Source organism: Chelmon rostratus, chromosome 11 (assembly GCF_017976325.1).
Source record: "Chelmon rostratus isolate fCheRos1 chromosome 11, fCheRos1.pri, whole genome shotgun sequence".
Taxonomy (NCBI): domain Eukaryota; kingdom Metazoa; phylum Chordata; class Actinopteri; order Chaetodontiformes; family Chaetodontidae; genus Chelmon; species Chelmon rostratus.
The window spans coordinates 22,624,199-22,646,707 of record NC_055668.1 but is presented as its reverse complement, the minus strand read 5'-3'; the positions used below and the strand labels follow the sequence as shown (position 1 = coordinate 22,646,707).

Below are 22,509 nucleotides of genomic sequence, written 5' to 3'. Positions count from 1 at the left end.
TGTGTCCACTTCTGTCATAAGAAACAAGGAAATGCATACATGTAGGTAATTTTGCTGGACTAACTGCACTAAACTGCATATTAACGCCTTCACGTTATACAATCAGCTACTTCTATAATCACTTAATCGCCAATGTTTGCACTAAGAGCTATTCACCAGTCTAATAGAAACGTTCAGCATCAAACTTCATCTCTTTACTCACCAAGAGCTGCAAGCAACAGCAATATCAACTCTTGTTTTGTTTCTATTTCTATCTCTTCTTTTCTTTGCCGTTGAACTAGGTTTGTTGCCCGGAGCAATATGGAATACTGCCACCTATTGTCAGAGGGGTTATGGTTAGTTGTTAGACTGAACAGGTGGTGGTGATAATGTTTACAGTTACATTAAAATCCAGACCATTGCCATGAAATCTCCATAGACAAACATTTTGAATTTAGAATAGGTCATAAAGTGCTCAGTGACTTGAAATGTGACACATAAGATAAAAAAATTGGACTTGGACCCCGAGCCTTTGTTTTATGTGCATGTGTGGAGGCGTGTGAGGTAGAGATTGTATGCCAAACTCAAATGTATTTAGAAAAGATTAAATGAAAACACAATAATTAGACCGTTAGCCCTAACAATGTAGAAATAATGAATTTAAAACCAGGTAAAATAGTGCTGACAGTATAAAGACTGGATAAAAGCAGATGCTAAAGTATATAAATCTCAAAGTGGGTCACATTAAGGTTCACTGCAATTAGCAGTCGACCTGTGTGTCTTCATATCCCTGTTGGTTTGTTCATGCTGGCAATAAACAGGGAGCCAGTTCTCGCACAACATTTGCACCTACAACCCTGTTTCCAAAAAAGTTGGGACACTGTAAAACATAAATAAAGCAGAATTTGATCAGTTGTAGACGTATACTCAACTGAAAACAGTACAAGTACGATATATTTAATGTTTCACCCCATCAACTTCATTGATTTTTGTAAATATCTGCTTATTGTGAATTTGATGCCATTGACACATTTCAAGCCAGTTGGGACAGGAGCAACAAAGGACTGAGAAAAAACACCTGTTTGGACCATTCCACAGGTAAACAGGCTGATTGGTAACAGGAACGATTGGGTATGAAAGGAGCATCCTTGAAAGGCTCAGTGGTTCACAAGCCAGGATGGAGCGAGGTTCAACACTTTGTGAACACGTGATTGGATAAAGGAGATTAATACATGGGCTCAGAAACACTTTGTTATCTGTAAACACAGTTTGTCTGCAAATGATTGGTTCTGTTTTTACTTATTTTTGCACCATGTCCCAACTTTTTTGAAACCAGGATTGTAGAAAATTCAATCTAATGTGTTTGAATAAACCAGAGATTAATAAAATATAGTTATATGAACATGCTAAAGAAAACATACTGCTCTATAGACTTTGGAAAAGGTCTTTTGAACACTTGACACACAGACAGGGTCTCAATCCAAACACTACTTCTGCCTCCTTTAACAGTACTGTATGTGTGTGTGTATGTGTGTGTGTGTGTGTGTGTGCGAGAGAGAGGAGTGTGTGGTGACGGGCAGTGGGTGCAGCGGACATTAGGTCTTTCTGACTGAGCCTTGTCCTCACATCAAGGCTAAAATAGAATATCTCCCTCTCCCTTACAAGCAAACACACATGGAGCAGGAAACCGCAGACACACACTCAGAGTCTCCAACGCTGCTTTAAAATAGCTGGCAAGTGGGCACACACACACTCACAGAGGGTAGTGAAGGAGATAGAGAGAGTGCACAAGAATAAAACCAAAGAACGGAAGTGAGGAGAAAGAACGAAGGCAAGGCAACACACACACACACATTCACACACACTTACAGCACTGTGCAGTACCAGACTGATATAGTTAACCACTGACCTGATTGAGTTACACTGATTTACTGCTTCCTATGCCCCCATCATCATCGACCATTAGCTCCACACACACAGGCACACACATTTGTACTTTTATCCTTGTGAGGACACTCACTGACCGAGTGCATGCCCCCTACCCTAACCTTAAGAATCACAACTATGTGTGTAGCCCCAACACTAACCTAAACCCAACTACCCCCCCCCACCCCAACCATGTGTAGCATGCACAAGTACACGCAAACATGCAAACACACGCACGCACACACCTACACACAGAGATTTTATAATTCTGTTTTCTATTTAGTTTCATTCTGCTTCTGCTATGTTCTCTTCGCTCTCTGCCTGATGGAGGAGGCTGGTAGAAACATGACCTCTGGGGCTGCTGGAGGAGTTCATCAGGGAAGCGTTTTGGGACTCTGCCAAAACAGCAGGAAGAAGGAAGAGGCTCTAAGTGTGTGTGTGTGTGTGTGTGTGTGTGTGTGTGTGTGTGTGAGTGAGTGAAGAACAAAAGGAATCTGCTGCATTTATCGATTCTTGCTGTGTTAGACTACACGTTGATAGTGAAACATGAAGCATTTTAGCAGCAGTTTAAATTTAAAAATTAGATATATTGTCTTTGTACTGTTTTCAGTTGATTATCTGTCAAAAAGGATTCGCAAACATCACGTTCTGTTTAATCCTCTGTTCCACACAACATCCCAACTTTTTGGAAATCAGGGTTGTGCTTGGCAGCTCAGTGGATTAATCAGCTTCTCACGTCTACCAAATAGTTATTGACCATTTTTGAGTTTAGATCAACAACAGGGGAAAACAGTCATGACAGTCATAAATCAGCGTTTTTAAAAGCTCTGCTTTCCCCCTCATTAATACAAAGCTGGACCAGCATGTTCAAATTATCTATCAGTGTCTGTTTGAAAAGATCATTCTGGGTGATGTCATCATCATACAGGTTGTTTTTTAACAGTCACTTCATTACAGCATCCATCCAGTTTCATCCTATTTCAGAGTGTTTATGTTTATTTCTTTTCCAGCATTTGAAGATGTTTTATTCCTTTGCTTGTGTTTTGTGTCTGTGCATGTGGTGCAGTGCACTGAACTCTCAGGAACACTGTACAAAGTTCCGCTTTACATGTATTAGAGGTTGCAAGTCGTGCGATCATTTTGAGATTTCCTGCATGAAGCTTTTGTTCTTAAGCCTCTTTGTGTATTTGCTCTGAAGTGAATTTATCACAGTTAGTTTTTTTGTGTCATCAAGTCTGCTATTTCACTGAATCAAATTTAAAGTCAGCACAGATGTGTAGGTGTGGTCATGAACATGGAAACCAGTTCTCCAAACCAAAAACCCTGTTCGGCCTTCTGAGGTGTCTTTGAGCAAGATGTTGACTTCTCACTTGCTTCTGGCTTCTGAACCTCTGACCTCTCAAACATGCGAGAAATCTCCTGAGGGCAGTATGCAACACACAGGCAGGCACAAGCCAAAGGTTATGTGTTTTTGCACTTTGCTGGAGGGCTTCCTCTCTGCACACATTTTTAAATGATAATGTCGTCATTATCATTAAAAATCTTTAAAAATAAAACTTAAAGCTTGGCAGTAGCGTGAGCACCACGGTGGCAAACTGAGCAATGAGTGGCTGAAGAAGCAGGGTTGAGCTCCTGCAGGGCTGACGAACTGATGAGCGGCAGGTGGGTAGGCCGAGACGTGACGTAACGAGCTGACTGATGGCAGGTGTGCAGGAGGAGCAGAGCTGAGAGGCAGGAGGGAAGCCACGCCCACACCACATACACACCCATAGACAGATGGGAGAAAGAGGAGACAGAGAGAAACACAAAGGGCAAACTGGAGGACAGGAGGACAAATGACTGTGACATTTTGTGTCCCTGTCATAGTGGAGAGACAGACGAAACTGGACAGCTGTCAGCACATACCGGATCATAGAGTTAGCTCTCACGTAGCAGACACGCAGCTGTACATCGTCTAAGTGGGCGATGGGATTATATAAAGCTGCAAACTGGGATGAGCTGCCGGTTCCAGTTTCCTCTTTAAGATATTCTCAGTGTTCCTCAAAATGCAAATGCAGGAGTCTGTATTTATATAATCTTTATGCTGTGGTCATCAGTTTTAATTCTAAGTTATGACACTCATGAGTCTCGGCCATTGTTGCTTTTGAGAAGAAGCTCCGCTGGCCCACAGCTGCAGTTCATCTGAAAGTGACCCAGTTTAAAGTGCTGCTAAATGTTTCTTTAGGCCTAAGAAGAGGCCTACAAGAAAGATTTTAAACTCTGTGATTGGATGTTTCTTACCTGAAGAGTTGCACTTGATTTCATGTACGCAGACCTTTGACTTTTTCTTGAAGACTCAGACATTTTATAACACAGTTGCTCATATTTGGCACTGAAGGTTCAGCTGGGACACTTTTTTTGTCCATCTAACTTTTGAAAGTAAAAGAAAATTAACAATACGCTCATTAACAGTGATGTTCTTCTGAATATTAGCAACCTCCAAACCAGAGAGAGTCCACCATCACCTCCACATTACTAACTGCTTCCTTTCTGTTTTCATCTCCATAGTTACGATGAGTGTGTTGGCCCAGGTTCGACTCAGATCTACATACCTACAGATGACCCGCCTCCTTACTCCCTGCTGGACCCCTGTCAGAGAGGGGCAGAGCAGGAGGAGCAGCCTAACTACACCAGTCTGGATCCTTCTCCATACTGTGGAGAGACCTCAGCCAGCGCTGCCTGGTTCTCCCCCTCCCACTGCCCACTGGGACTACAGGAGCAGGAGCATCAACACATCGCTTCCATCTCCTTCCCGCTGGAAGCGGCACCGCCTTATGAGTCAGTGCTGGCCGAGCAGGGGCAGCCCCTCCCTCTCATGCCATGTGACCTTTATAAACACCAATCTGAGAGGGGGGATGATGGCAACTCCCGGCAACCAGGGGCAAACCAGATCTTGTAGAACAATTAATTTGTTCCTTTCACCTGCGCCGCCGGTTGCTCCCAGTTGAGTTAAACAAACGCTTGTGATGTGAGGCACAAAATGGCTGTTAGGAGCAGCTGTGACACCAAACAGTGGACACTAAATGAGATGTACACCTCTTCCACACAGTTGCTAACAGCTAATAAGGCTGAAAATTTGCTGACGTCAGCTTCTCAGTGGACTGAAATGCAGCCAGGACTCCAGCCTTTAACAGTTTGTTTCTGGACTCAATAAAAACTCGCTGATTGCTTTGTACTGTGATGTTTCCGGAATGACTGCTTCTCTCATGAAAAGGTTTGTCGCCCCGGTGATGCTCCCTTGGACAAAGACTCTTCTCCATCTGGTAATAACATCGTTGTCTAGTTCAGTTTTTGCCATGTCTTGACTGTTAATCTTTATGTCTGAGGACTGATCCAAGAGTCATGTGTCATGTTTTGGAGTTTAAGCTGAATCACTGCATCTGTTCATCATACTGAAGAGGACAGCAAGCTGACTTTGAGTGTAAATGATAGTCAATGTGGTATTTAGTAGTGTAGTTTAAGGTATACACAAGTGCACAGAGTGCCCCCCTCCTGCGTTTGTTTTGGTACGATCCTCACCTGTCAGTCTACTTGTGTCGTGCGTGACATCCTCAACTTCCCGAGCACCGCTGCTGATTTCCAGTCTCTGTAGTGTGTTTCGAGCAGTGTGCTGTTCTGTAGCTTCCAGTGCAGTGGTAGTACCAGAATGATGAAATGGTTGAGACCATAAACCGATTAGGAAACTACCTGGACAGGAAGAGCGAATTATTATCGTCTGTGATGCCTTTGAGCAAAGCACTATGATGATGTTATGGACGTCATTGTTAAATATTTCCAGCCTACATCTGTCACCGCCAGAGAGGGAGTTTCAGCTTGTCCACAGTCGTACAAATTGTCATCACTCTCTCTGTCAAGGGCTCTGGTCTTAAAATCAATTCTGTAACTGGACCCCAGCAGCAAAATGTAGCCTGAAGCCCTCCACCCGATGAGGTTGGGCTGATGCAACAAAGACGTTACACATTGAACTGTAGACCTTAACGCACTGTTCGCTGGAGGGATGGATGCTTCTGACTCTGTCTTTTTCTCTCTGTTTCGCTCTCTTGGCTTTTTCCTGATTGCACTAAAGGTGAAAACATTTTTTCAGTTAACCTGCGGAGAGAGAGAACTGGATTGGGTTAGCTATTTTGCATAATTCAACAGATTGAGGAAAGAAACCACTACTCACAATAATCTCTACCAGATGAAGTACTGTATGTTAATGTGTGAAATAATGTCTCTTATTTTCAATACTGATTAACCTTACGATTATTTCCTTGATTAATAGACCAATGATTGGGTCTATAAGTGTCAGACAATAGTGAATCTTAAAGCCCAATATGAAAAAAAACTGCTGTTTTTTGTCTGACAACAGTCCAAAAAAAACCCCAAAGATGTTCAGTTTACTTTCATATGAGCCAGAAAAAAGAGTCAAATCCTCACTGAGAGTTTGAAAAGTGTCTTGAACAATTAATTGATTTTAAAAAACAGTGGCTGGTTTCTGCTAATCTACTAGCTGATTAAACGACAAGTCGTTGCAGCTCTATTGGGAACAAACTGACATCCAATCAGATGTGTCGCTACAAATGTATCATTTCCTGATCAGAAATAGAGACCAATTCTGCCTGTTAGACATTTAATTTTAGGGGCAAAAGTGAAATTAGATTTTAGCAATTGTACAATAAACAATGGGTTCAACCCCAGCTTCCAGTCCCATCTTTGTTGTCAATGGGAATTTCAATGAATGAAAAGCCACAAACCTGACTTTAATGAAGAGGTTTCAGTTACTAAACCTTTACTCTAACGTAGCTATAGTTTATCTTAATTCTGAATATGAGTGTACAATTGAAAAAAGCATAATCCAGGCAGTATTATGTGTAGCCTTAAAAAATGAAACCAGATATTTGCTGCTGTTGGTGCCCAAGAGCTGAATACCTCCGCTGTGGCCACCAGAGACTCTGTTACATCGTCTCAAAGCTCTCTGTGTTTTATATAATTCACCATGTTGTGACAAAGACAGAAGCAAAGGAGCAGTGTTTCAATATTTGCTATGTGTGGAGGGTTACCCTGGAAACAACATCACCATTTATCACCGGTTATTGAAGCAGGAAGTCATTTGACGCTGAGCTTTAATAACAATGAAAATGTTATTTATACTTTTAGAACAATGTGTCCAGATTGTTTTATCTTAGATTTTAAACCTGACTTTAGGAAACTGTCTTTGTGTGACATTGTTTTTGTGTTGAAAGATGTGCCTAATATCCCTCAGACTGTTAGCTTGAACACTGTAGCCATAATATAATAATCTCAATGCAATGAAGCCAGTGCTTTGCACTGTTTATGTTCGGCTATGTCATGATGTCACATGGAAGATCTTCTCAGTAACTGAATCCCTGTTAAATAAGTTGTGATGACACGTTTTATTGAGTGAAAAAATGAAACATGTCGACGGCTTCGAGCTGTCGTTCCGGTGATCAGCCTCGTGGTGACGTTTTGGTTCAGTGTGGCAGCTGTAGACGAGTTAACTGCTCAGTTCACATCCATAGTTTTGTGTCCCAGCACTGATTTTAACTGTTGATCATTCAGAGTGATGACTTGGTCCACTTCAACACAAATGTTAACAGCTATTTCATCGAGGGAATTTATAAAAGATGCTCTCAATTCAATCTGTTCAATTCACCCCCTACTCATGCATCACTCATTTTCTTAAGTTTCTCTCACTTTGACTTTTAAACACATGAAGAAATATGTCGAAATTGATTGGCTCGAAAGTAAATTTGCGGGAGCCTAATTGGCCATTTCGCGATTTAGTGATAATTCTGTCAATGATGGATTGTAAAAACTGTAAACGTAGGATTCGACCAGTGACCGAGTAATTTGATGTGTTCACTTAATTCACATTGTCAAATCGCACGAGGTGTGAAAGACATTCGTGTGGTTCAGACAGGCTGTACAGTATGACAGGCCTGTTATATTCAGAGTGCATTAATACAGTACATTCGTACACATTAAAGCACATAGTCAGTCCTGCAAAGGCTCGGCTCCAAAAGAAGAAACAAACCCACACAAAGTCACCAGGAGATCAGCTGATATCTAAAACATGTAAGTGCATCAGTTTTACTTTAAAAGCTGCTCCTGATGATGGTTTTCAAGCAACCAAAACCCTGAAACTTGTTAACTGTGGAACTTTTCTTTGAAGTTTTGGTGTACTCATAGTTAGCTTTTGAAAGAAGTGGATATATTGACAACAGCAGCGATACTTTAGACCTTAGATGTCAACAAATGGAAACAGCACGCTTTTCTTTTCCATTGACATTGATGCATTTTGTTGCAAAAGTGCTTTTATAGAATGATTCTCAAGTATTCATTATAAAATCATATGAATTTATGTCTTACTTGTATGCACACAACTTCCTGTCTATGTGTGTCAAAATATACATCACACATGTAGAGCTCTGCACAGTAAACACAAAGTCAGAGTTTTACAATCACCAAGCAGAGGGTGATGCAGAACGACGATATGATTCAGCTTTTTCACTCAGCTACTCAACAACAAAATCACTCAGTGTGAAAGTGCGATCCTGGACTGTGAATAAGATGGGAAAGGTCACCTGGGTTTACTTTGAGTGATTAGAGAAGTTGTAAAGATCATCCGAGTTGTCAGTGTTGTAGTATTTGTTCCTTATTAAACACTTCCTGAGAAGTAGAGAGAAGTATTTTTCCAGTCTAGATCTGTTTGCATATCATGCTCGGTTAGCTCTATTTTGTGGATGCATTCTCTGTAAGTAACTGGTGTGTAAATGTCTTACACTTCTTCTCATCTCTCCCCTCTTTTCTTTGTCAAGACAACAGACGTCATGTAAATATTAGCAACCTTGTTCAATAATGTTTCTTTGTATTAGAGATTTTGTTGAATATTTTTCTTCTCTAGAGAAGACTGAATAAATCTGAAGTGTTATATGAAGCTGAGCTGGTTGTGAGCGAACACTATTTGTGAATGGACACAGACTCACTCTTTGGGGACATGACATAGACTTACATTAATTTCCTGGATACTAACTACTACTTGCCTATGTTATGTTTTTAAGGGTTTTATCAGATGCTAATGCCGAGTTCAGACAGAGTAGACAGGAGACACGAGTATGTAAAAAAAATAAACTGTTTTTAATTGGAGTTCAGCAATCGAATCGGTGTAGTCCAATGGTGTAAAGTCCTAGAGTCCAGATCCAGGTCCCAGTGAGTGCAGACAGGCGAGGTCCAAACAAGATCCACAGGAGGAGGGTTTGGGTGATCCAAGATGTCCACTGACTAACAGGGTGCAGACGAGAAGGAGCGACAGAGTTTTCCACATGAGTTCTGACAGAGAGAGCAGACAGGCGGGGCAGGGACGAGAGCAGGTGACTGAAATCACCTGAGCACAAACACAGGAAGGGATCAGGTAACTGAGCACACGCAGAAACAAGACAGGACTGGTGAACAAAGCACATGAAGGTCTGTATCGTCAGCACACTGGTAGGCAGACGATTCAACGAATACTGGTTGGATCTCCAGGGTTGATGTACTGTGACGTCAGGGTTTGGTCTTGATTGAATTGACACACCTGTGCTCAATCAGCAAGGAGGCTGGCCTGACCTGTTGGCCACACCCTGGAGTGATGTCACTCCTCTAGACAAACAAGGGAGAGACAGATTAGAGACAAAAGGAAGAGAAAACACAGGAGCACGAAAGGGAAAACAAGAGAGGAAATCTCCACAGCCTAACCTTAATCCTAACCCTAACCCTAAAACAAGTCTTCATCCCAAAATCTAATCACACATGGTTCATACACACTGGTTCTACAATGTGTCCAGCAGAGGACATCAGAGTTGATACATGAAATTAGTCATTTCAGAGTGTCACTGCAGCACTGACGACAGTTTCCAGTTGACTCACCAGGGCGTGTGCAAAGCTCCTCTCTTCTTCATCGTCATGCACACATCTGAGAGCATATTGCACATCGTCACCACAAAATTCAAAACCAGGAACCTTCAAAACAAAGTAAAAATGCTGCTATATTTGATGTGTATCAGAAGAATCATTAAATCAAACTTTATTTATGTAGCACTTTTCATCCATTTAAAATGCAACACAAAGTGCTTCACAAGATAAAAGAATACAACAGAGAGAATAAAAGCATAATATGACAGACAATATCCCGCTTCCAGATATACACACATGCGCTCACATGCACACTCACAAAACACACACACACATACACACACAGTGCTGAGACATGGCAGGGCACTGAGGAACCATGTGGGGAAACACCTACACCATCCACACTGAGAACGCCATAGCCTGTGGCCACCGGGAGCGCCGCCACAGAGACCACCCAGAGATAAAATAGACATAAATAACTAATAAATAGTAAATAAGAAACAATAATAATAAGATTTTAAGATGTAATACTGATAAAGTGCATAACTAAGGACACTTCATAAGAAATATAAGAAGTAAAAATAACATAATAGAAGAACTAAAGGTTTAAAAGAGATCAGTTAAAGGCCAAACCAAAAAGGTGAGTCTTGAGCCTCTTTTTAAAAACATCAACAGTCTCTTCAGTCCTGATGCTATTCCATAGTCGAGGGCCATGATGGCTGAATGTAGCCTCCCGGTGGGTTTTTGTATTGACTCTAGGAATATTTAAAAGTCCAGTGCCGGAGGACCTCAGGACCCGCGAGGGTTGATATGATAAAAGCAGGTCAGATAAATAAGAGGGCCCAAGACCATTAAGACATTTAAAAACTAATAGAAGAACCTTAAAATCGATCCTGAAACACACGGGGAGCCAATGCAGCAATTTTAAAATCGGTGTAATGTGAGCCCGCCCTCTGGTCTTCGTCAGCACGCGTGCGGCTGAGTTCTGTAATAGTTGCAGGTTAGAAATGGTCTTTTTGGGGAGGCCAGAGAGCAGGGCATTACAGTAGTCTAAACGACAGGAGATAAAAGCATGCATCAGCACCTCCGTGTTAGCTTGAGAGAGAAATGGGCGGACTCTGGCTATATTCTTAAGATGATAAAAACCTATTTTTGTTACATTTTTAATATGTGGAATAAAATTCAGCTCAGAGTCAAAAATGATGCCCAGGTTCTTTACACATTGTGTTGGTTTAAAATCTTGTAGTTTTGGTAAAAGTTTCTCTCTCTTGCCTTCAGGACCAATGACTAAGACCTCTGTTTTGTCCTGGTTTAGCTGTAGGAAATTCTCGCTATCCATGAATTTATATCTAAAATACAGTTAAAAAGGGCATCAATTGGCCCTGTGTCTTCAGGAGACACGGCAATGTACAGCCGTGTATCATCTGCGTAACTGTGGAAACTGATGCCGTGTCTCCTGATGATGTCCCCAAGGGGGAGCATATATAGATTAAAAAGAATTGGACCTAAAATTGACCCTTGGGGCACCCCACAATTTATTTAATGTGTTCTGGAGGAACATGTATCCAAACTTACCCGGAAATATCGATCTGTGAGATAGGAGCTGAACCAGTTAAAAACAGTACCAGAGAGGCCGACTAGGTATCTCAGTCTGTTTAATAAAATGTGGTGATCTACTGTATCAAAGGCAGCACTTAGATCCAGTAGTACCAAGACTGTGAGTTTATGTGAATATGCGTTAGTGTCATTTAAAATCTTTAAAAGGGCCGTCTCTGTACTGTGGTTCATCCTAAAACCAGATTGGTATTTCTCTAAAATATTGATACTATTTAAAAAATCATTTACTTCATTAAAAACCAGCTTTTCTAATATTTTACTTAAAAATGGTAAGTTGGACACAGGTCTGTAGTTATTAAAAATGTTGGGGTCTAGGTTACTCTTCTTCAGAAGGGGCTTCACCACTGATGTTTTAAAGGTGGTGGGGAAGACACCCGTCTGAAGAGAGTAATTTACAATATTTAAAATCTGTTCCTCAAAGAAGCCATAAAATGTTTTTTAAAAGTGATGTGGGAATTGGGTCTAAAAGGCAGGTTGTTGGGAGAAAGCTCGACCAAGTGTCCTTGCGTCCACCAGGGCAAAACTCTCCAGTGTTTCCTCAGGTAAAAGTAATGGTACAGGTGTGTTAAAAAATAAATTCTGTTGGGGTAAAAGACTGGATCTGATATTATCGATTTTACTTCTGAAGTGGTCTGCAAAGTCCTCACAGAGGGCATCTGATGGGGGTTTGGAGGGTTTTTTAAAATTGCTATTAGTTAAACGATCGATGGTGGAGAACAGGAATTTGGTGTTGTTTTTATGGTCTGTGATGAGTCTTGAAAAATGAGAGATTCGTGCCAATTTGACTGTGTTATTGTAGATTTTCAGCTGTTCACGTAATATCTCATAGTGAATTGTCAGTTTGCTTTTTCTCCACCTCCTCTCTGCACTCCTGCAATTTCTTTTGAGTTTTTTGATTTCGTCATTATTTCTCCACGGTGGTGTAGGTTTTGTTTTTATGATTTTGGTTAAAAGTGGAGCGACTGAGTCCAGCGTTGTTTTCAGTTTGCTGTTAAAATTGTCAACAATAAAATCACAAGAAGCAGGTAAACTTTCTGCAGGAGTGCTCTTTAAAATCTCCATAAAATTTGCAACCACTTCAGAAGTAATGTAGCGTTTTCTCACCGTTCTCACCGGGGCCTCCTGGTGGTTAAAACTGGTGATGTTAAAATACACACAGCAGTGGTCAGACACAGCCAGGTCAACGACAGAGGACACACCAGTGGACAGGCCATAGGTTATGACCAGGTCCAGGGTGTGACCTCTGTTGTGAGTCGGTTGTGTGACGTGCTGTTTAAAATCCATGCAACTTAAAAGATTTAAAAATTCATTGGACACTGAGTCAGAGCTATTATCAACATGTAGGTTAAAATCACCAGTTATTAGAATTTTGTTATAGTTGGTGTGTATGACTGATAATAGTTCAGAGAATTAATTGATATATATATAGTAGGACTGCTAAAAACAGAGGCATGATGCTCAAACGATGTGTAACTGTTAAAGGAGACTTCATTTGAGTTCAATGTGTTTCTCGTGAGAGAGGCAGTTCCACCCCCTCTTTTACCACCCCTGAAGAATGTGTATTAAAACCTTGGCGCTGAAATTCTGCCGTGGCGACGATGTCGCCTGTCCATCGTCCTTCCAGCAAAACCTGAATGTTTGCATCTTTAGAATTTCTTTGATGTACGTGGATGAGGCTTCACTCCTGTTTAGCCTCAGGCTCAAGACAATAAAACTTGGCTGACTGAAGCCAGGACAGAAGTTGAATGTCGACATTTTTTATCCACTGCTGACTCGTTCTGACATTTGTTGTAACAATGCTTCATGGCAATAAATCTTACACCATTAAAAAAACAGTTTTTTCCATTTTAAATGGTGCCGCATTTTAAAGGAAGATGTATTTGTGGGATGAGCAATCTTCCTTATCAATGCAACAACTTCTTTTGCTGTTGCTATGTTGTTTTGAGCTTCTGGTGCCCTCAGATGGAGACCTTTCCTCACTGGAAAAATAAGGGCTTGTCATCATTGGAGGCAGTCTCAGTGCAGAGAGATATCAAGAGGAGATTCTGCAACCAGTGGCAATCCCATAGCACCGCAGCCTGGGACCGAACACTATCCTCCAAGATGACAGCAACAATTGGCAGTTTGCCAAATTTTCATGGGCGCAACCCACATACTCAGCTCTGCTGCTCATCCCACAGTTAGTTACAAATACAGCACCATTTAAAAGGGAAATAAACAGGCTTTCCATCGGTATAAGATTTATTGCCATGAAGTATTGTTCAAACAATGAAATAAGCTACCAAACACAAATTTCCTTACTTTTTGTGCTATGTTTAGATAAACAACAACAATCATGAGAAAACCTGAATAAATCTTAATTCCAGCGTAAATCACCTGATGTGGATGGATAACCCTAAAATGAAAGCTCACAGTCAGTACTTTAACCCCCTGGTTGCTGGTTCAGTTCTGATTGTGTGCTGCTACCAGCGCTTTCTGATTGCTGCGTATGAGTACGTGCAGGTAAGAGTTTCTCACATGCTGTACTTGACAATACAATGAGCGGGTGATTTATTTTTGGTTCCTGTTTTGCTAAAACTGATCTGGGTGGATTTTTAAGATGCTTCACACGCAGACTCACGCAGCCTGAGGCTTGTCGGCCCGGTATTTAAGTCAGAGCCATAATAGAGACGGCGTAAACATTAAGCTCATCGTTCAAGACTCACTTACAGACGACTGCTGCTGAGTTTAAGAGCAAAGGTGAGTTCTTATTTAAAATCTCTTTTCAGCTTTCACCGACAATTAAAACGGATCATTAGTTTTTATCGTGGAATGAAAGGCAGAGTGTTGTGCTAAGCCTGAGTGCTCTCTCATAGACATGAGGGCTCTGATTTTCTTCCTGCTCTTCGTCCTTGTGGTTGGACTCTATGCGAGGAAAACTCCATCCGCTGAAGATGTTAAAGGTATTCCTGCGTGTTTAACTCACATTAATAATTAGCATTAAGCAATAGCTTTGTGGATCTGCGACTGACAGCGCCTGCTCTAACCTCACAGCTATTCTAGAGAAAAAGGGCTTTCCAAAAATTCTGGACACTCGCTTTGCCAGCCTGGAGATCGGCGGTAAAGGCTCCAGCCACAAGAAAGGTCAGGCTTTAGCGATCACACTATGTCGTTCTCATGTTACGTTCTGAAAGTCAAAGTCTCAGAGCAAAAACAACTTTTAGCTCAAGGCTAACTTTTTTCATTTGTAACAAAATGTTCAAACTTCCTTTGCAGGAAAGACACACAAACATGGCAAAAAAGAAAAACCCGGGCCATGATGGGAAACAGCTTTGAAGACCTTCTAAATCTGTCTTAATCTGTTTGACCCAAATGATGCTGAATAATAAACACAGCAATGAAATATATGTTCTTGTGTTGATTTGTTTTATTTGCATTCTAAGAGGATAAAGAGAGAGATTCAGTTCTATTCAGTTTTATTGGGGGGTAATATGAAAAACTTAGACAGTTCAGAATGTTTTTAATTCATTTAATTATAATAGTTTACAGGTTATCTTTAGTTTATCATCCCAATATTATTAGCTAATATGTATATATGTTATTGTTTCATGCACATGCGAGTGCTCAGGCCATAATGACGTATAAGATACCAAAAATACCATCGCACCATTTTTTTTTAAACATCCAAACTGAAGAAGGAATCACAAAAACCAAGTCATATGTAATACAGTGACCAATAAAACATGACTTTGTTTTTAATCTCACCTAAATCGCAGAACCAGCGGTGGAAGAAGTACTCAGATCCTTTAAGACAGTGAAAGTACTGCATTCAAAACCTTACTTAAGTAAAAGTATGTCAGCAGCATCAGCAAAATGCATTTAAAGTATTAAAAGTAGTACTCAATGTGCAGTAAAATGTCCCCTGTTAGTGTTTTTCTATTATATCTGATGTTTGTGGATCAATATTCCAGCTGCAATCATGTAAGTGTTGCTTTTTAAGGTCGAGCTCATTTGAGCTACTTTACATACTGTTGGCTGGTTTAATCTACAGCATCATTGCATCATGTTCTATACGATCATCATATGTTTGTAAAGTGGCTGTCCTGTGAGAACCACATATCTCTAAAAAGTCAGAAAAACATCCTGTTTTCATTTTTGATGCATTTTCCCGATAATCCAAGAGGCTTTTTAAAGAGTTTATTCATCTGAAGAAGGAGGAGCATTTTCTAAACCCACAAAGGACCATCCTTTAGTTTATCAGAAACAATACAATTTTGGAGATACATGTTTTTTTTCTAGAGATGAAGGATATGAAAAGTTGCAATCTGAAAAGTAACTAAAGCTGTCAGACAAATGAAGCCCTCTGAAGTCACAAGCAGTTTCCTTTAAACTCCACAAGCTGGTTCTTGTCTTCATCCAATCACAACCTGACACACTCACCTTCAGCCAATCATCTGTAAGATGTCAAACTTTAAATGTGTTCGCGCTCCTCCTCTGAACAGAGTTTTCCCTCTCATGAAGTCATTCCAAACTCACCACCGGTGTGTCCCTCATGTTAGAAGCACCTAATCCATGGTACCGCCTCCCATGGTGACTTACTTCCTGCCAGGGTCTGTAACACACTTTGGCATGATACTGGAAACCACATATGTTTCTATAGATAATGGTCATTTATAATATAAATATAATCATGCTGTTCAGGTTTCTCTGTCGCGTTGCTACCTTATGCTTCTCGCTTTGGAGACTCATTTCAATTTCAACAGAAAACACACCTGTATAAATACATGAATAATATATAAATTTATAACCTAAACAAAAAACAGAGTCCCTTAGAAAAGAAAAAAAGAAAAATCTATAGAGGGAGACAAGAATTTTAACTTTACAGAAACTCTTTACTCTGCAGGATATTTGTTATGTGCTGCTCTTTATTTGAGGGATCACCTCTTTTATGTCTTTAGCATTTTATCAGATTTTTTTCAATTTACTAGTAACCCGGTGATGAAATTAGAGTGCTGCATAATAAGAATCATGATCTATAAATACTGCCACTGCATAATGTAAGTTCATATCGTTTCATAATCTGACGCCTCTGAACTCCCCATGGCTTTTAACATGTCGCCATCTAGCGGCCCGTTCGTGAAACTACATTTTCAAAGTCCTGAAATCACAAACAAAGTTCAGTTAAATTGGCTGAATTTGTTCAATATCCCTGTTATGGAGCAAATTGTTGAAAAAAGAAAATATAAAAGGGGAAAAATAAATATGCACCGCAGTGAAACGGTGGGGGGTTGTGTCTGCAGTGGGACAGAGTAACACACAGTGTCTTTTCCCTTAAGAAAGTTGTTGGTCGCCGGCTGCCATGTGATCCGTCTGCCGAACCCAGACAGAATGTCAACCGTCATTTGCAGCCTGGTGCCCGGTAAGCGACACCCCTCTTCCTCGGTGTCGTCCAACTGAACCGCAACACGTCGACTTGGTTTGTTCCCCGCTGTTGAATTCAGGCTGAGTTTCCAGCACAGTTTGCCGGTGAACGGGAGCTTCAGCGGGGGGCAACATGCGCTCTTTGGCGGGGCTGGCTGCCATTGTGGCGGCGGCGAGTGTCTACCTCTACCTGCTGTCGACTCACCTTCCCCCGGGACCGACGCACGTCCAGCCGGGCTCTGGCGGGGAGGATGGGGGGGTCCAGGAGTACAGGTAGGTGCAATGGAAAGGCACGCAGCAACTTCAAAAACTGAATCCCAACTTAAATCTTATTTTATTTATTTTCTTCTAATTTATCTGATTAATTTGAGTATGTGAGTTTCTCGGAAATCTCTTACAAAGTAACTTATTCTTATGTTACTTTAAGCAATGTTTACATAGAAAAATCACATTTATAGTTTGAAACTACAGACACACACACACACACACACACACACACACACACACAAACTACTGCTTAAAGCATTAAGCAGATGTGAAAGTAACTAAGTACATTTACTCAAGTACTGCATTTAAGCTGAGATTTAAGGTACTTGTACCCACTTCATTCTTTTACTTTTGACTACACTGTGGTAGCAAATATTGTACTTTTCACTCTACTGCATTTATCTAAAGTAAGTGTACTTTGAGATTATTAATACAAATATCATCAACAAGTAAACTGTTGTGTATCATTTTAGACTAAAGTATAAAAAGCACACACAAAGTGACTCTTACAAACTTATAATACACTTATTATAAAAATTACATTGATAGAATATGTAATTTTGGTTTTTACTTTTGGTACTTTAAGTATTATATTTTGCACGTTTACTTTTGAATGCAGGTCTTTTGCTTGTAACAGAGTATTTCTACACTGTGGAGTTGCTACTTTTACTAAAACAGATCTCTTCTAAAGATCTGAGCACTTGTTCCGCCACTGCCAGTGACTCCGTGATTGGTGGTTTATCGGTGTTGCCTTTCCTCACCATTACAGTATCGGGAACATCGAGTGGCTGAGACACTAAATCACCCACTGCCATGAGTCTGAAACTTTATGAACTCCGGTGTCTGTGTGTCCCCCTTTGATGGGTCCCAACGTTTTTGGCTTGTGATCATGACTCAGTCTCCTGATGACCTGTCATCACGGGATTTGGACAATAATTGTGAGCAGTTCAGCCAAAGAGTCATTTTCCCTCCTCAGGGTGTTTCATTTGAAGCATTTTAAGCCCTGAAGGAGGTGAAAGAGAAAATGGTGAAGTCATCGTGACCCCTCATACTTACCTTGAAACCCGGGTGGAGATTGGAGACCACTGGACTAGTGACCCATCAGCTGTGTTTACCTTTCCTCTTTCCCAGTGCATGCTGGGACGGGATTCCTGTGAGGGTGAATATAAATAACGGCAATGAATGACGGAATTAATAACCTCTTTAATCAATTTTTGCCATTCTCAGTATCATATATGTGAATTAACAAGACTCGTCAGATGCCTGTCAAATCTGTGTCACAAATCATAAACATCATATCACCATCATCATCATCATCATGTCAGTCTAGCAGTGAAATATTAAATATTGTTTATATTCACATCTCCTTTCATTCTCTCCCCTCTCGGTACTTTTTGGACTGATCACATTACTCCTCAGACTGTGTGTGTGTGCGTGCGTGTCGTAGTGTGTCCAACTGCTTTTATGTATTAGTGTGTTTGTGTGTGTGCACATGCGTGTGTGTGCATGAGTCTCGTAAGTGGTATGTTGCTATGTGCCAGACAGTCAAGTGCGAGGTTGTCGGGGGATGATAGAATAACGCCGACCAAGACACTCCGAAGCCAAGAGCGGGACCCATCTGTGTGTGTGTGTTCGCACCCATTAACTTGATATTACTCGTATTATAATGTTACTTATCGAGTCATCTAAACACGGCGCGAGTGAACCCAGTGGAGCTGCGTTTGTTGGCATCCTGTTGTCTCAGTTTATGTTTGAAACCAGAAACAGAAGAGAAGAAAACCAAATACACTGAACTCGAGTGGCAGCACAGGGTCCATAAATCAGATCCTGCACAGTGAAATGCAGTAACACCAGGGGCACAATGGTCAAAATAACAATACTACATCTTTAAATGTGACATACATCACGTTTTGTAATGGTTTTTGTTCACTGACATCTTTTAAATGGCCCCGAAATGGCTTATATTTTGTGCCGACTCAGAAAATTAATTGGCACCAATCAATTAATCATTTCAATCATTCATCAAGTAAAAGTGCCAAACATTTGCCGGTTCCAGGTTCTGAAATGTGAAGATTTGCTGCTATTCTCTGTTTTATATCACTAAGTAGCGCTTCCTTTAGAGACTGCTGCTGATTGGACAACACAGACTTTGAAGATGTCATCTTGGGCTCCAGGAAGTTGTTGCTGCCTATACTTTTACTTTTTTTTATGACATTTTAATGTGCTAACAGTTTATCAGTCAATCAAAAAAGTTATTATTGCATCCTTGAGGTTTAAAAACTCTCAACACTACGCCTGATGCTTCATATGAGTTCTTAGTTGTGATGAAGTGAGTTAGAATCTGCATGAGGTGTCCAGCCCCTGTACGCATGCAGTATGTGTCTCATGGGGTTATGTGCAAGCCAAATTAAAAGTGCCCACGATGACACATTTCCCTCCTTAAATACTGCACATACATTCATGCAGGTTGACGTATCCGAGCGCTTACACATCATCAACCTGCTGACCAATCACAGAGCAGAATGTTTGTCCATGGACCAGTAGAAATGAGGAATGCTGACTGTCAGAGCAGGTGGGAGAGGAAGTCGGCATCTTGAGTTTCAAGGGGGGATTTTGGTTTGTGTGTGTGTGTGTGTGTGAGGGGTGTTTTCCTACCCTCTGCTAAAGTCTACAGGCAGTGACGCTATTTCTGTCCCTCAATCAAATGTATCCTGTTACCCGCCCACTCGCCTTCGAGGGCACACACACACACACACACACACGCACACAGCTGCCTACTCAGCTCTAGAGATGACCTTTTTTATTCCTTTTCTCCGTAGTGTTATAAAAACTAGCAGCCATTTTTTTGTTGTATGGAGAGTTTTCACTCAAACAAACACAGAGTTTCTCTTGCAACACAAGTTTTCAGATGCTGCACCAATGCAATGACAGTGAATGGATTTTTGTTAATGGTGCTCCATAAATAAAATAATAATAATAAAATGAAATCAAACCCCCCAAAGCAACTTGTCTCTCCAGACAAGAATGTCCATGTAAATCTTCATAATCCACTTCAATTCAAGTTCTTTGGAATCAATCTCCACCAATAAATGAACCTCATGAAAACTGCCCATAATGAGATCTGTTCTTAATTGAGACATTTGGCATGATGAAAGGCAGAGCTAGAATGATAAATCAGCTGATAACAGTTTGTTGTAGATGTAAGTGTGTGTTACTGGTGTGTATGTAGGCCCAAAAGTAACAAGAAACTGCAGTACAGAAATGCTGAACTAGGTTTGCGATCATTTGGAAATTATGTCACCATTAGTACCATCATTTGTCCACCAGAGGGCACTGACAAGTTCAACTTTAAAATGTCTTGCTCACTTTGTATCTCAAAAAAACACAAAAAATGTTAAAAATGTTCTGTGATATTCTTCAGGCTGTAATGAAAGGCATTCTGGGAAATGTGGGAAATCAACAACAGAATGTGACATAGATGAAGCGGTAAAAAGTATATTAAAACACATCAGACATCACAGACTGATGTGTAAAGGCTTTGACAAGGTGTATTTCATTCAGAATTAGATGAAAAATCCGTCAGTACCAAGTTTTGCTCTGTTATGCTTTCCATCCAGGCTGAAGTTCCCGTCGGACCTGGACGAGCTGCGGGAACTCGCAGAGATGCTCAAGTTTTATAAAAAAGAACATCACGGCTATGTTCTGCTGCTGTTCTGCAGCGCCTACCTGTACAAACAGTCCTTCGCCATACCTGGCTCATCCTTCCTGGTGAGACACACTGTACATACACCATTATTCCGACAAAACCTAAAGAAATGATGAGCTCAGTGTATTAAAGCATAATACAGTTTGGTCTGATGGAGTTTGATTCCAGGCAGGACACACACACATGGTTTGATGAACACTTGGCTGAATGCTGCACAGTGTTTGGCTCACACAAATGGCTTTAATCCATCCACTGATCCATCCATCCCTCCCTCTTTCAGAACATGCTCGCTGGTGCGATATTCGGGCCCTGGGAGGGTCTGCTGTTGGCCTGCCTGCTCACCACGTCGGGCTCCACATTCTGCTTCCTGCTCTCCTCTGCGTTCGGAAAGCAGCACGTGGTTCAGATCTTCCCTGAGAAGGTGGCCCTGCTGCAGAGGAAGGTAGGCAGCTCCACTCAGTCTGCAGCCATGCTAGCTGCTCTCTGTGCCTCAGGGCCAATGCAAGCAAGCTAACACGCTCACAATGACAGCGTTAAGCAGCTTGTACTAAGAATTTAATGTTTGCTATGTCCAGCATGCTAACACTTGCTAATTAGCACTTTTTTGCAGGTGTTTGGACATAAAACAAAGTATTGGACAAATAAAAGATTTGTCTCTTTTTGACATTATGACTCATTTTTTCACACCATCTTTGTCCTTTTCTCTTCTCCTCCTCCTCCTCTTCCTCCTCTGTCAGGTGGAGGAGAATCGTAGCAGTTTGTTCTTCTTCCTCCTTTTCCTTCGTTTCTTCCCTATGACTCCTAACTGGTTCCTTAACATCACCTGTCCCGTCCTCAACATCCCTATTTCCATTTTCTTCTTCTCTGTGCTCATAGGTGAGACGACACACACTCTAAACACACACATGGACACACACACACACACACACACACACAGCCACAAACACTGATCACTTAGCTGCTGCTTTCTCCTCCAGGTTTGATCCCATACAACTTCATCTGTGTTCGCACGGGCTCCATCCTCTCGGAGATCTCCTCTCTGGATGATATCTTCTCCTGGGGGACGCTGGCCCAGCTCCTGGCCATCGCCCTCATGGCTCTCGTCCCTGGAGCGCTGATCAAACAGTACAGCAAAGCTCACCTCAAGGTGGACGGCATGGACAGTAATGGACCCTGCCAGACTGAAATCAAGCAGGACCGGAAGAGACGATGATTTCTGGGGTCGAGGAAGAGATGTCGGGTTTGGTTTGATTCTTCTGGTGTCAGAAGAATTGCGATGGAAAAAGCTCTCTCCACTGGTAGGCATGTGACCTTTTGTCCTCTGCAGGCTTGTGATTTCTGTAAGGTCACACCAAAGGTTCTTCATACCTAAAGTATGATCTGTTCTGAAAGTCTGGAAATGTCATCAGGTCACGTTACACTCGGCTGCAGACTTAAGTTTCCCAAAGATCTCTCAATGCTAAGACACAGAGCTAAAGTTTCAGGGAAATCTTCAGAGATGGGCCCTGATAATCCGTCGATTTGGAATAACATAAGCTTCTAAAAGTTCAGGCTGGATTGTTGCTCTTAAAGGTGCTAAATAGTTCACATCATTTGGAAAATACAGAGATGATGCTGATGTTGCATCATCTCAGCAGATTTAAAGGGATAGTTTGCATAAACAAACTGACAAAAATGGTTAC

General features: G+C 41.3%; 2 protein-coding genes and 1 long non-coding RNA gene across 3 annotated transcripts in view; all 3 read left to right on the top strand.

Moving 5' to 3' along the window:
- The window catches only part of bean1 (brain expressed, associated with NEDD4, 1), a 38,845-nt gene extending 34,002 nt beyond the window's left edge, over positions 1-4,843 (top strand). The window contains exon 5 of the mRNA XM_041948114.1: positions 4,453-4,843. Within this exon, the coding sequence (XP_041804048.1) occupies positions 4,453-4,843 (391 nt within the window). The remainder of the gene's footprint in view (positions 1-4,452) is intronic.
- Positions 4,844-14,046: 9,203 nt separating this feature from the next.
- Positions 14,047-14,840, top strand: LOC121614346. The gene is made up of 4 exons (XR_006007226.1): positions 14,047-14,193; positions 14,310-14,396; positions 14,488-14,577; positions 14,710-14,840. It is a non-coding gene; the product is annotated as an uncharacterized LOC121614346 (long non-coding RNA).
- Positions 14,841-16,987: 2,147 nt separating this feature from the next.
- On the top strand, positions 16,988-22,040 carry LOC121614257 (transmembrane protein 41A-B-like). Its single transcript, XM_041948072.1, has 5 exons — positions 16,988-17,127; positions 20,739-20,889; positions 21,108-21,269; positions 21,565-21,703; positions 21,805-22,040. Exons 1-5 carry the CDS (start codon positions 16,988-16,990, stop codon positions 22,038-22,040), a joined length of 828 nt encoding a protein of 275 aa, XP_041804006.1.
- The last annotated feature ends 469 nt before the right edge of the window (positions 22,041-22,509 follow it).